General features: G+C 37.8%; 1 protein-coding gene across 1 annotated transcript; it reads right to left on the reverse strand.

The window, feature by feature from the left end:
• Positions 1-11,924: 11,924 nt before the first annotated feature.
• LOC141620851 (uncharacterized) lies at positions 11,925-14,369 on the reverse strand. The gene has a single exon (XM_074437612.1). It carries the CDS (start codon positions 14,367-14,369, stop codon positions 11,925-11,927), a length of 2,445 nt encoding a protein of 814 aa, XP_074293713.1.
• Positions 14,370-14,841: the final 472 nt, after the last annotated feature.

Genomic DNA, 14,841 nt, shown 5'->3' on the forward strand with positions numbered 1-14,841 from the left:
CCACAACCAAGGATCATTTTTCATTACACTCATGCATGACATGGTATGACCGGATAACGTGTTTAAGTCGGTTAGGTAAACATCTTTGACACGTCTCCCTTCGAGAATAATTTCATGAGTTGTGGCATCAATTATTCGACACAAATTAGCACTAAATTCCACAATATTACCTTTGTCACAAATTTGAGAGATGCTAAGGAGATTATGTTTCAAACCTTTGACAAGCTGCACATTGTCGACACAAAGTAACGATGACTTACCGACCTTTCCCATGCCTATTATTTCACCTTTCTTGTCGTCGCCAAAAGTTACCTTGCCACCATCATAAGCTTCTAGTGAGAGGAATTGGCTTCTATCTCCCGTCATGTGACGAGAACATCCACTATCCAAGTACCAATTGCGGCCGCCTCTCACCAAGCCCTACACAAAATTAGACTTTGAGTTTAGGAACCCAAATGAATTTGGGTCCCCTCTTGTCCTTCACATTTCGCAACAAATCTTTTCGAATCCAAATTTGTTTTACAACCTTAATATTTTTGTTAATGTCACTATGTCTTTTCTTGCAAGCATTAAAGACATGACCGGTTTTACCACAATAGTTGCAAATGATGTACTCGGGAAGACCAACATATTTCCTTCTTCTAAAGTCGGTTTGAGTTGGATCAGGTTTTCTGAGGCAACAGTCGGACTGACTGTTCCATTTGAAACCAAGACCGGCAGTTTTATCACATCTCTTGGACTGATTAGTGAGGAAATTTAAGTTCTTTTGACTTCCTTCCCAATTTTTAGACACATTCTTAGCCTCAACAAGTTCCTTGGTTAAATCATTGACTCTAGTGGTGAGATGTACAATCTTCTCCTTTTCTCTTTTAAGATCATCATTGTTTTCACTTTCAATGGACATTCTTTTCTCAACTATGATGTCACGGGTTTGGTCATTGAGTTTAGACACAAGGTAACCCATTTTCTCCTTTGACTCTTCGTACTAGGAACTCATTTTGACAAATCTTTCATTCAATTCCATGAGATTTTTCATCTTATCTTGAACATTAAGCTTAAGACTAGAAATACAATTTTCTAAATGAACAATTTTGGATCTAGATGAGCTACATTCGGGAGATTCATTTTGAAATTTGACAAGTTTTTCATGAAGCATTCTAATCTCCCTTTTGTAGGCATCTAAGTTGACTTTGAGACACTCATTCTCTTTAGATAAATTAGTGACTAGTTCATTTGACACTTCCTTGACATTGTCAGAGGCAACAGTCTGAGACACTGTTGTTTTAAGTTCTTCTATCTCATCAACTAATTCATTAATTACACCTTTAGATATGGATTGTTCATTTAGAAGTTCATCACGTTCCTTAGTTATCATGGACATTTGTAAAATCAGAGTGGTATTCACATTTTCAAGATCAGAAACATCATTGTGGTTCGACCTAAGACACTCTAGTTCGTTAGACAACTCCTTGTTCAATTTGTTTACTCTTTTCACCTCATCAGAGGCAACAGTCGCACTGTCTGTTGCCTTAAGTTCACTTTTAAGATGATAGTTTTCTTGAGCAATTTCCTCTATTTCATTTTGCATGAGATCCAACTTTTCAGTTTGTGAACGACACTTATCAAAGAGTTTGTCAAGAAGCTTACATACTTTTTCTTTGGAGTAAGTCCTAGCTTTGGCCTTTAGAAGTCTTACCTCATTGTCGGAATCGGAGTCGGAATCATCGGGGTGAGCCATAAGACATCTAAGATGTTCGGTTTTAGAGGGTTTTGAGACTTTGTCCTTGAGACGACTTGTAATACACATTTTAGCCTCTAATTCCTCCTCGATGATTTCATCGTCCTCGGAGTCGGACATTCCCCATATGGCGGACATGACTCGGTTTTTGTAGTCCTTTTTAGCCTTATCTCGCTTATCTTTAGACTTAATATCATCCCACTTAGGACATTCTTTAATTTGATGTGATTTGTCACCACATTTAAAGCATCCAATAGTGGTGGAGGGTCTTTTCTTTGGAAAGCGTTTTTTCGTGTAGTTATTATTGAACCTTTTATGACCATGGCCATTCACCATTCCAACTAAGTTCCTAGAGAACAAAGCAAACTCATCCTCTTCTTCATCCTCATCATCAATTGAAGAGGATGCTAAAGCAAGACTCTTTCCCCTTGAGGATTCACTAGAATGCTTATCGAGATTGAACTCGTGAGCCATTAGTGATCCCATTAGTTCATGAAGAGATAGAGTTGATAGATCTTCGGCTTCCTCTATGGCGGTAACCTTAGGTTGCCATTTAGTGGTAAGACTACGAAGAATTTTTCGAATGATGTCCTCGAACTCGAAATTTCTTCCTAGGCTTTTTAGTTCATTTATAATACACGAAAAGCGAGATGAAAAGCTATTTATGGACTCGTCCTTTGACATGTGAAACATCTCATATTGTTGCATGAGAAGGTCAATACGGTGTTTACTTGAGACGTCCCTTCATAGGCAAGCACAAGGGAATCCCAAATTAATTTAGCCGTAGGACATCCAGAAATCCGACTCACTTCGGCCTCACCAACACATCGTTGAAGAATCGACATCGCTTTTGAGTTTTTCTCGGCCAATTTAAAATTGTTTTCATTGTAATCTTTCTCATCTTTGACCTTAGTAAAACCCGTAAGGATGTCGGTTTCCTCAATAGTAAGAGGTCCGTTTTCGATGATTTTCCAACATTGATAATCAATACTTTTAATGTAATGCTCCATTTTGAGCTTCCACCATCCAAAATTCTCACCGGTAAAGACCGGGATCTTGGAGTGTTTTGAGGGATCCATTTCCCAAGATTCAAACTCTAAGGTGATAAACCTCGATCAAGAGCACGAGGCTCTGATACCAATTGAAGAGTTTAGGATCCCGAAGTACCTAAGAGGGGGAGGGGGTGAATTAGGTACCTTTTAAAAATTTTAACTTAACTTAATTGATTTAAGTTAGTTAAATGAAATGATATCTCAAATACCTAATACAACCTCTTTTAAATGGAGATTAAAAGAAGTGTCGTTGGTTATGATGAAGGCAACAGTGTAACGGACGGTAACTTGTTGTCTTTGTATAAACTGTAAACAACAGACCAACGTGACAGTATAGTAGACTGTTGCTGAAGATAATAAAAACGACAAACTAAGAATTGCAGCGGAAATAAATAAACGAAATAAGTTCAACACAATCAGTTTTGAATTGGTTCGGCCTACACTCTATAGGCCTACGTCCAATCTACTTCTCATTAATAATTTGATAATCTAATTAACTCTAACTACAATTATTCTATTACAATGAGATCCCCACAATCTACTCCGATTGTGCTACTCAAGAAACTACTCCGTTTCTTTAAGCTCTATCTAGTTCTCAAATAGTTATAGGATCAAATATCTCTAAGTTGTTCACTTAAGAACATGAGAGATCAATTTTCGATCAACTAAGAGAAGAAAGATATTAAGCTAAGCCATACTTAAACAAATGAACCATTTTTTAGACTTGTAAGAAATATGAAAAACTTGCAATTTAAAAGATTTTAAATACTTGAAAGCATTAAGGGTTTTGCAAAGGTTTTCAATTTCTTTCTCAGATTTTATAAGTTATGAAAGTGTGTTTTATGCAAAAAAGGAGCATCTCTTTATATAGAGGAAGAAGGGTGGAGTTTACTTTATATTAAATTAATATAAAGTAAATCAAGTTTAGCAAGCCACAAGTTTTCAGTCAAAAGCATTTTCCTTGCACCAAAATGGGTAGTCAAAAAATCAAGCAAGAAAAGTTTTCTTTCCTTCTTTGCCAAGAGTCACACATGTGACTTGTGCAAATAGGGGAAGTCTTTAAAAAGCTTTCAAAAACACAAACTTGGACTCTGAACTTGTTTAGGCAAAACTTACATCTTACTAACTAATCTAATTACTTAAATTAGTTAGATGAGATGCCACAATTAAATAAAAGAGAAATGTATTCCTTTTGAAAATAATGGTTCATCCGTCCAGGAAGGTAACAGTGGGCGACACTTGTTTCCTCGTATAGCAAAGTTAATATTTTTCTAACTCGAACCTATGGACCCTTAAACAATACAAGACGATCTTCATCCTTGGCTTCATTCTACTTTGATCATCATCAATCTTTGTAAATCCTATTAAGAAAACTTAAGAGAAACATTAGTAACATTTGGTTTGTCATCATCAACACAATAAGCTCAACATAGAGTAATCTTTTAACTTTGCTATATGCAATCGATTTCGACTAACTCCTAGTACACTCCCTTTTGAGTCGGTAGGAAGGTCGAGTAAGCGAGGAGATTCAATATCGTCACCAAAGGGGTCTATGACTACAAACTTTCGCGACCCTTGAAAAAATATCTTGTTAATCAAAGTCACGGCCATTTTTGAGGATCTTAAATGAAACCGGGGTTTATTACATGGTTACGACCTCCATTGACTCGTTTTAGACGAATAAATTTGCAACATTTCGTTGTACCTGCCCACAATTCTAACAATGCGAAACCCATCACTGAAATCGTACAAATTAGTCACCTCCGGAGTACTAACTCCTTTGACAACTCCGGCAAACCCAACAGCCGTACACCACATCCAGTCATAATTAATGTCGACTTGGGTCCGTGTTAAAGGAACAACAATAAACTGTTTGGTAAACGGGTTAGCAATGTAATAGGCCGATTCTTCATGGTTTAGGGTACGATATGTGACAAAGAGGTCTTTGTGATTAGCAACGATGTTGAGATAGTTAGGATTATCATAATTATAATCGCCAGGGAGGAAATCGAGGCAAAGTTCATGTCCTTGGAAATGAGGGTGCTCCGTAACAAGGAACGAGGCTAAGGCGCCGTATTGAGGATATCTTTTTATAGATTCTTAATGTGTGCTCTTAGGGCACACGTTAGAAAAACCCTAATTGTCTCAATCATTTGATGACGTTTAATTAAAATTCTCTTCACAAAAAATAAAAATAAAATAAAAAGGTGTAATGGAGGAAGTGATTTTTATTATTAACCACTCCATACGTTAAAAGAACAAAGAAAACAATTAGTTAGGGTTAATTCAAGTCGGCTAAAGCACGTCGTACATAAGTACAAGTTTACCCCAAACTTCAAATTCAAAGCCGTCTCCAACATAATTTAATATCATCAATGGCTTCTCAAAAACAATTCGATCTTAATAATCTCCTCAACTTTCCTCCTCTTTCTAGTCTCATAATCCCCAACCAACAACACCGAAACCATGTCCACAAGCACAACGATAACGAAGACGACAACAATTACAACCCTCAATCTCGCATCGACGATCTTAACGACACCTTACTAGAGTTGATATTCCTAAGGTTAGTTCAATGGAGACATCTCGTTACTTGCAAATGCGTTTCTAAACGTTGGAATTCAATTATTTCCAATCCCGATTTTTCGCCTTATCTTACCAATAAATATTCCACTTTCACGTTGATCCTTAGGGAACGATGGACCAACTACTGCCTTATTACCGAGCACCCGTACTTCCAAACATATAAACTTGGCCTTGACGATATCATTCCTAATAATCAACATTCCTATTGCGACATCGTTGCTTATCACAATGACATCTTGGTTTTGAAATCGAACGTAGGATTAACCTATAACATTGTTAATCCAGTTACTCGACAATTTATTATAGTTCCCGTTACATGTGACGAACCGCAACACAGTCACTACTACCGATACCACTCTTGTGAGGTTGGGTTTGCAGGATTTGTTAACGGTGTCGTTATGGGATTTCGGATTATTCGTATCATTGTGTCGTACCAAAACAGATTAATTTGGCAAATATATTCTTCTGAAAGTGGCAAATGGAAGACATATAGTGTCAATAATAATTCGGGTTTCAACTTCAAATCAAAGGACATAAATCGTTACCTACCTGCTGTGACGGTGAACAATAGGGTTTATTGGCGCGGTCTTTGTAATAAAATTCTAGTAAACGACCCCTTTGTTGACGACATTGTATCGTATTGTGTACTAAACCTACCTAGTGACATTCACGAAGACAGCGTGCTTGGGTCCTGTGGAAATCGACTAAGAATTGCGCAGTTTGAATCAAAACAGGCCGCACCAAGGATATTAGTATGGGAATTTGAAGACGATTTGATCAATTGGGGAGGTAATACCATGGCGGCCAAGTTAAGGCTAGTTGTTAACTTCGCATTGAAGCCAAATCTTATTGGTAGGCATTTCCCTCCTTTCGAAGGTTTGTTCTCGATTAATTTACGCTGCAAAAATGAGGTGATTTGTTGTCATCCCAATGATCCTGAGATTGTTTACATTATATTCAATGATAAATTGATTCAATGTGATGTTGTTAAGAGCAGATTGAGAGTGATTCGTCATTGTACCACTACTTGGTCCCACAGATTTATGCTTGTGCATCCACTCATGGGCTCATTGTAATCGAATCCCAGTAATTCAATCGAAATCAGATTTATGTTTTTGTGTCCTCTATCATTCAAGTGCTACATGTTATTCGTATCGAGCAGCGTAACACTTTATAATACAAAGTAGGGTAACTGAAGATGTATAATCCTCCTAACTAGCTTCATTAAAAATTAAATGTGGTGTGCCGAAGCGTTGATACCTGGTTTGTGAACACTTGTAAAAATTAAATTAAGCACTATTTACTTCAGCTCAGTTTCATTCAATTTAGTTTAATTCAGTTTAACTCTATTTAATTTATTTTAACTCGTTTTAACCGAAAAGAACAGTGAAATTTGATATAGGACCCTCACATAAACTCAATCAATGTTGCATAAATCCTTTCTATTAAATTGAATACATTTTTTTTTGTGAAAGATGCTTACGGCTTACACATACGTTTTTTTTGTTTGACTGGTTAAGAGTAGACCTGCATTCAGGCCGGGCTCTCCTGGTCGGACCCGGGCTGGGCTTTAATGTGAGATTAAGCCAAACTTAAGTAGCAAACAACCCCTTATCTTTGCTACAAAGTGAAATCAAGCCCCTTATATTTTTTCGGGCAAAATCTCACCGGATTATAAATTTGGGTGTTGCTCTTTCACATACGCATTTTACTCTTTCACATACAGAAATTACCTTTTTACCCTCCTATTTTCAATTTTCTCTCGTCCCTCATCTCCCATATTATACATCAATAAAACGGAGTAATAAATGAAAAACCAATCGCCCCTTCTCCGCCACTGTCACCACCTTCATTCCCCTACCTGACCACCACCTACCACCCTTATCACGAACGACCTACCCACCAGCGACCCATCTCCCAGAGGTCGACCACATACTTTATCCGTTTTCCCGCAACCAACGACTATTGCCGTGAGCCCCAGCCAATCCATGATCTCCTATGAATGAAATACTAAGGCCAAATGACCAAATTGGTAAAAAAAGTAGAGGATACGTGACAAATTGGTAAAAAAACTAAGCAAAGTGACAAATCGGTAAAAAAAGTGGATGATAAGTGACAAATTGGTAAAAAAATATTTACGAGGATAATTTAACCAAAAATAAAACACGATAATATTACAAATATTTTTTATTTTACGTGAATTTTGTTTTCCAAATAAGTAAACATTTTCTATCAAATATTTTTATGTAAAAGCAACTTTTATCATTGTTTGTCAAAGTATTTGCGTTTATTCGACAAAAAACATGATGAAATATAATCATTATTTTTTTCTTTTTTCTTTATGTTGAATTTTCTTATGTTGAAAAATATGAAATGATAAATTTTTTAACCCTTGAAAAACTACAATTATGATGAAATTAATTTTTTTTTAGTTGGAAGACAAGATAATAGCGTAATTAAATGGGGTTAAACTGAAAATGTTTTCTATGAGTATAATGGACATATGTTCATTGTTTCTTTTCCAAACTTGGTACGAAATCACTAAATGTTAGATTAAATTTTTATTACTCTATAATTGTTATTTGTTGCAGCGACTTACTATTACAAAGATATATATATATATATATATATATATATATATATATATATATATATATATATATATATATATATATATATATACTCCATAAAACGTAATAAACCCGTGATTCAACGATTTTGCCCGATTTTTTTAAATAAAGATTAGACGATTTTATGACATTACATAACAAGTTTTAAAGATTTGAGCCAAGTTTAAACTGAAGGTATTTGGAGGAGAAACCCAACATTTCACACCTGCAAATTAATTTTTTTTTCTATTCCTCCTTGCCAATCCGCCATGTCCTTCTCTTTGTCTAGCCAAACAAACTATTAGACTTTGGAAAGGCGAACATGACGCGAAAGTTAACTCTAAAGTTGATCTGTTTCGAAAGAGATTTTTTTTAAAAAATATGTCAAAATGAGGTCATAAATCAACCTAAGTATTTAGCGAAATGGAATTTACGGAGGAATTAGAATAAGAAGTAGTAGATGGACCCATTTTAACTTAGCTTCATTCAATTTAGTTCAATTCAGCGTAACTCTATTTAATTCATTTTAACTCGTTTTAACCGAAAAGAACATACCCTTAGTGAAATTTGATATAGGACCCTCACATAAACTCAATCAATGTTGCATAAATCCTTTCTATTAAATTGAATACATTTTTTTTTGTGAAAGATGCTTACGGCTTACCCATAAGTTTTTTTTGTTTGACTGGTTAAGAGTAGACATGTACTCAGGCCGGGCTCTCCTGGTCCGACCCAGGCCGGGTTATAATATGCTTGACCGGGTCAAGGGCGGGTCGGATTAGGCCGAATCGGATCAACTCGTGCTGATGGCAAGCTCTAGTTAAGAGAACAACAATAACTCTTTATACGGAAAGTGAATATCTTGATTTTTGTATTAACTAAAATCTCGATAGTATTCCTCTCAAAAAAAAAATCTCGATAGTATTAAGTTTTTGTGTTTTAATCGTGATAATATTTTTTTTCTTATACGAAGCAGGAGTACTAACTAAATAACATCTTGATTTTGCTCAAACTCCCATGCTTTTAATCCTTGGATAATCTTTCGATACATCAGGGTGCGTTTCAAACCCGGCTATTTGGAACTCGGCTATATGCAATCGATTTTGACGAACTCCTAGCTAGTACATGTCGTGAGCCAACCCGAAAAATGAACATGCCCCGTCACATAATCGTAATTGTATTGACGTGTTGTAATATGAATACACAGAATTCATATTTGTGTACGCAAAACTGTAAAAGTGGTAAACGACCCACTTAACTTTGCTTTGATCTGAGATTAAGCCCCTTAAGTTTACTTTGTAGCAAATAACCCCTTAACTTTGCTGCTACAAAGTGAAATCAAGTCCCTTATATTTTTTCGGGCAAAATCTCACCGGATTATAAATTTCTCACCAATATCTCGTGTCTTTGTACATATTACATATAAAATTTCACTGAAATCAAACCTCTTTTTTTTTGTTTTCCAGTCAAAATATAACTTAATTGTCAATTCTCACCAATATCTCATATTCTCATCAATATTTTTACTCTATTAACTGATATTCAGATTATATAATCTAAATCAAAATCGTTTAAATTAACTTGCTACTGTAAGTGATAAATGGTAAAATCGTTTTTACGGACATTTAAATCGTTTAACTAGTATCGTGCAAGTATCTCATCAATATTCATATATACGTGATAATGTTGTTGACTTACTGATGGGTGGAACTCGTGGAAGACAAGGAGGTAGAAAGTTAGATTTAGGATTTGGAAATAAAGGTGGGGATGGAGAGCAGATCAAATTTTGGGATGATAATTGGACCATTCTTGGCCCACTTCGATCTCTTATTTCCGGCCCCTTGCTTTCCTCCTATAACCGGCGCGTTTCTTCCATCATTTCTAGTTGGTCGTGGGACTTTTCCAACATCGAATTCTCCCTTCCCTTATTCATCACCAGGTCTATTCTTGCTATCCCAATCCCTACTTTGCCCTGTCCTAACAGATCCGTTAGTTCCCTATGTTCATCCAATGTCTTCTCCTTAAGCCGTGCCTACTCCCTCCACTGCTCTCCCCTCTCCTTCCATCCTTTGCTGGCCATGACCTTTCTTGGATTTGGTCCATTCACACCCAACCCCGTATCTCCCTTTTCTTGTGGCTTGCTTGGTGGGATCGTCTACCACACAATACCACCCTCTCTTTGTTAGGGTGCAAACCCATGTCCCACATCGGTAGAATAAAGATGGAAGATCATCTTTATAAGTATCTACTAAATATAATAGTATGAGGCCTTTTGGGAAGGAGCCCAAGAGTAAATCCGTGAGGGATTGGCCCAAAGCGGACAATATCGTACTATTATGGACAGTGGACACGGATCGTGCAGAAGCCAAAGACGGATATTCACGCTTCCGCACAACAAGTGGTATCAGAGCCCAAGGTTCTACTTGGGCTAGAGTCTAGACACGGTGATTCATCAGGCCAAGACTTGAAGGTGGACTAACACTATAAGACGTGGAATTCCTATAGCTCGGGGGAGAGCTAATATGTTCGCGAGAAGCGACATGGTCTCACGGCGTTGAGACGGCAGGCCGTCCAAGAGAAAGATCGTCAGCGACCGGCGAGGTGGGCTGAGGCTTAATGGAGGCAACAAAAGCGGTCCATGGTAAGTCCAAAAAGGCGGTCCGGTGTGACGCGCTGAGGCAGTGGATTCGGACCAGTCCAGGGTATATTGGATGCAGAGGAGTTTGGTACGCAAGTGTAGCACAAGCCCCGTGAGACACATGGTGTGTCGTTTAAGGGGAGGTTATCAAGACTTGGTGATGCGGGTGTCTAGGTGATGGGGCTGCATGGTGTGGGGAGTTCTCCATGGAGGTCAAGGTCCGAGTCAAGATGATGGTCCTTGGTTTGAGGGGAGGATTGTTAGGGTGCAAACCCATGTCCCACATCGGTAGAATAAAGATGGAAGATCATCTTTATAAGTATCTACTAAATATAATAGTATGAGGCCTTTTGGGAAGGAGCCCAAGAGTAAATCCGTGAGGGCTTGGCCCAAAGCGGACAATATCATACTATTATGGACAGTGGACACAGATGCAGCAGAGGCCCAACACGGGATATTCACGCTTCCGCACAACACTCTTCGAGGGGCCTGCCTCTGTCCCCCTCCTGTGCCATGTGCCACGCCCCCTTTGAAAACTCCCTCCATATCTCTCGTGATTGCCCTTCTCTAGGCTTAGTCTGGAGTTCTTTCCATCTCCCTTCTTCCTTTTTCTCCTCTAATCTCCAGCCTTAGCTTTACCAAAACCTTAACCATCCTAATAATTCTTGGCCCACCCTTTTCTCCTTCATCATTTGGCGCCTCTGGTTAAGGCGAAATAACTTCACCTTTAACTCTTCTTTGGACCCTCTTGATCACCACTGGCTTTCCTCCACTAGATCCATTTGCTCCTCCTGGTCTCAGGCTAACCCCACCCTATCCCGCCACCTTGCTCCCATTAACCCAACTCATTGGGCCCCTCCTCCTCCCTCTTGGTTTAAAATCAATGTTGATGCGTTTTTTTGCGCTACTTCTCTCTTGGTGGGCATAGGGTGTGTTGTCCGCGACAGTTTTGGGCAGTGGATTGTGGGGTGGACTATTAGGTGTTCCGCTTCTTCACCTCTGATGAGTGAACTCCTGGCTATTCGGGCTGGACTGATGTTTGCTAAGAGTCGTTCGGGTTACTACATTATTAGTTCTGATTGCCTTAATGTCGTTCGGCTTATCTCGTCTGAAGATTTGTGTACTGCATCTCTGGATAATGCTACTAATATTGTCTTGAATTGTAGGGAACTATTAAAGGCAGGGACGTAGCCAGGAATGAAATTCACACAGGGCCGAAACTTAAATCACAAATATATTAAAAGTTTATAAATACTATTAAAAGTACGACAATAAAAAAAAGGTACCAAGTATATGGTTATCTATAAGAGAACTTTCCGTTCTTTCAAGTCTCGAAAGGTATCTATAATTGAGTCAGTGCTAAATGTTTTTGCTATCTCTCGTTCAATGTAGATAATCATACAACTCTCGAAAAAATCCGCTTCCATCTTATTTCGGCGAGTGTTCTTAACTATATTCATCGATGAGAAAGCTCTTTCAGCGCTTGCTGTAGATACTGGGAGAGTCAACAAAAGTTTTGTTAGTTGGAAAATAAGCGGGTAGATGTTCAATTTTCCAGTACTCACCAGCCATTGACTCAAATCGGAAATGGTAGAAAGGTTCTCAAGATCCTGTTGTCGAGATAAATCAACCTCATAATGACACAGTTGTACTCTTAGTTCCTCCTTCTCAACATCTGTAAAATCCTCGGGATAAAATTGATGGACAAGATGACAAATATCATCTATCTTGAAAACGTGTCTACTTGCTCTAGGCTCCAAAGCACAACTTAAAGTTAGCAACTCGACTGACTTCTCATTGAACCTGTAGTTCAACTCATGTAGTTGCTTATCAATTGCAACACAAAACACATTTCTTCGATAATGATTTGCAATTGTAATTTCATCATGTTGACGGCGAGCGCGACCTCCTCTTTCTATATAAATGGAATTCATATCAGGGAGTTCTATATTGCGTCTTTCACAAAATGAGACTACTTCAGCTAAAAGGGATTCCCAACCATCGTCCCTTAGCTTTTGTAGAAGAACCTTTGTACTCTCAACAAGATGCAATGAGTTTAGAATATCTTGAGATTTTCGCTGCAAAGCTTGAGAAAGTACGTCAGAGACCTCTAAAATTTTCTTCATAAGATGCAAAATGAAGATAAACTCAAAAGAAGTCATTGTGTCAAGTGTAGTGGTTGCCTGTGCACGTTCAGCTGATGTTTCCCCTTCATCAATGATCATATAAAGTACTGAACAACTGGAACTAAACAGTTTTATTAGGCTTGAAATAGACCGCAAATGAGAGCTCCAACGAGTATCCCCTGGTCTCTGCAAATTACTCATTTGATTCAACCCAACGCCCGTTTCAAGTTCCCCATCTTCAATCAACATTTCTATCTCACGAGAATAAGCATTCCGTAGCGCATCAACTCGCTTATAAGATGCAAGAACAACATTTATAACGAATGATAGTTTGGAGAAAAATTGGCAAACAGGTATGACTTCTTTTGCTGCTGCTACAAGCGCTAGCTGCAAACGATGAGCAAAACAATGAACAAAATATGCATAAGGACACTCTCGAATGACCACTGCTTGCAAGCCATTCCATTTACCACGCATGTTGCTTGCACCGTCATAACCCTGACCTCGTAAATTTTTCATATCAAAGGAGTAATGAGAGAGAACTTCAAATATTTCTTTTTTCAAAGTCATGGCAGAAGTATTTGGAACATGAATAATACCGAAAAAACGCTCTTGTACTAGACCAAGGTTATCAACAAATCTCAAAATGAGGGCCATCTGTTGCTTCCCAGATACATCTCCTGCTTCATCAACAATAATACAAAAGGGCGCTCCACCAATTTCCTCTTTAATTGCTCGTTTTACTTTCTCTGCCAAAATCTGTAAAATTTCTATTTGTATGTCTGGTGAGGTGTAAGTGGCATTCTTCGAACGATTACTAACCACGTTAGTGCTAAATGAAGCCTGGTATTTTAGAAGTTCAAGAAAATTTCCCCGATTACTTGAACTTTCACTTTCATCCCGACCTCTCATTGCCAATCCTTGCACAGCTAGCCATCGTAATGCGTTAATAGAATTTGCAAGTCTTAGCCTATTGTTAGCAATTTCTCTAGGTGTTTGCTTAGCATATACATTTGGTATGTGTTGCCCTTGATTAAGAAAATCTTCCAGCTCTTTTTCTGCATTTTGATGATGTGAATTTGGTTCACCACCCAAATGTTTAATAAAAGAACCTTTTTTTCCGGAGGCATGTTTCCAATTTTGAAAGCCATCAATGGTAAAAGCTCTATGACGATCTGGCTTATTAAACAAAAAACAGACAAAGCAAAATGCAGCATCTTTGTCCGGGGAATATTCTAACCATGACGGAAATTTATGATACCATGATGCTTGAAATCGACGACCGTGAGTATCCGAGCCCGATTTAGGATATTCTTTTGGCTTAAATACTGGTTGATATGGACCATTTGAAATATAGGCTCGTCTGATTTCGTTTCGCTTTTCGGGTGGATATTCCCATATTTGCTTACGCTTTCCGGGATCTCGTACAATTTGGTAAGAATTAGTTGAAGGCTCCATAGATCGCGGAACTTTTGCAGGTCTATTTTCAAGAGGTGTAGTCTCTTGACTTTCATCAGACATATTAGTAGGCATGGTGGTTGTTTGTTCATTTGTCTCATTTCTTGAAATTTCACCAATTTTTCTCTTAAAAAGCTGGGTAATTGTAAGTGCTTTTCCCATTATATATACTACAAAAAAAATTAATTAACTTAGCCCTCTTTAAAAAATACAAACATTATCCAAGCAAACAAATTAAATCTCAAGTGTACACTTTATCAGTTGCATAATTCCCTAATTCCTTTAGACTTTAGTTCTCCACTTCTGCCTTTTTCCCCAATTTTTCATCACCTGCTACTGCTACTATTTGGCTAGTTTCGATATTCGAATACGGAGTACAAGATTTCTAATCCCTAAAGGCTAAATGGCTAAATCAAATAAATTCAATACTAGATTTGGTGTTTTCGCAAACAAATTTCTAAAACTAATGTCAATATTAATTCATACAATCATCAAATATTCAAATTGCAATAAAATTAAAATAATTCATTCGAAAAATTACCTTCTATGGAGTTAAGAAGTGAACGGTCGTCGACGTCGCTGCCCTGCCCTGCCCTCCGGTAGTCCGATGACTCCGATCTTAGTATCTTACTTT

This window comes from Silene latifolia, chromosome X, assembly GCF_048544455.1.
Source record: "Silene latifolia isolate original U9 population chromosome X, ASM4854445v1, whole genome shotgun sequence".
Classification (NCBI taxonomy): domain Eukaryota; kingdom Viridiplantae; phylum Streptophyta; class Magnoliopsida; order Caryophyllales; family Caryophyllaceae; genus Silene; species Silene latifolia.

Bases quoted from the DNA above. Each gene is read 5' to 3' on its own strand.
- LOC141620851 (XM_074437612.1), bottom strand. From the start codon at position 14,369: ATGGGAAAAGCACTTACAATTACCCAGCTTTTTAAGAGAAAAATTGGT.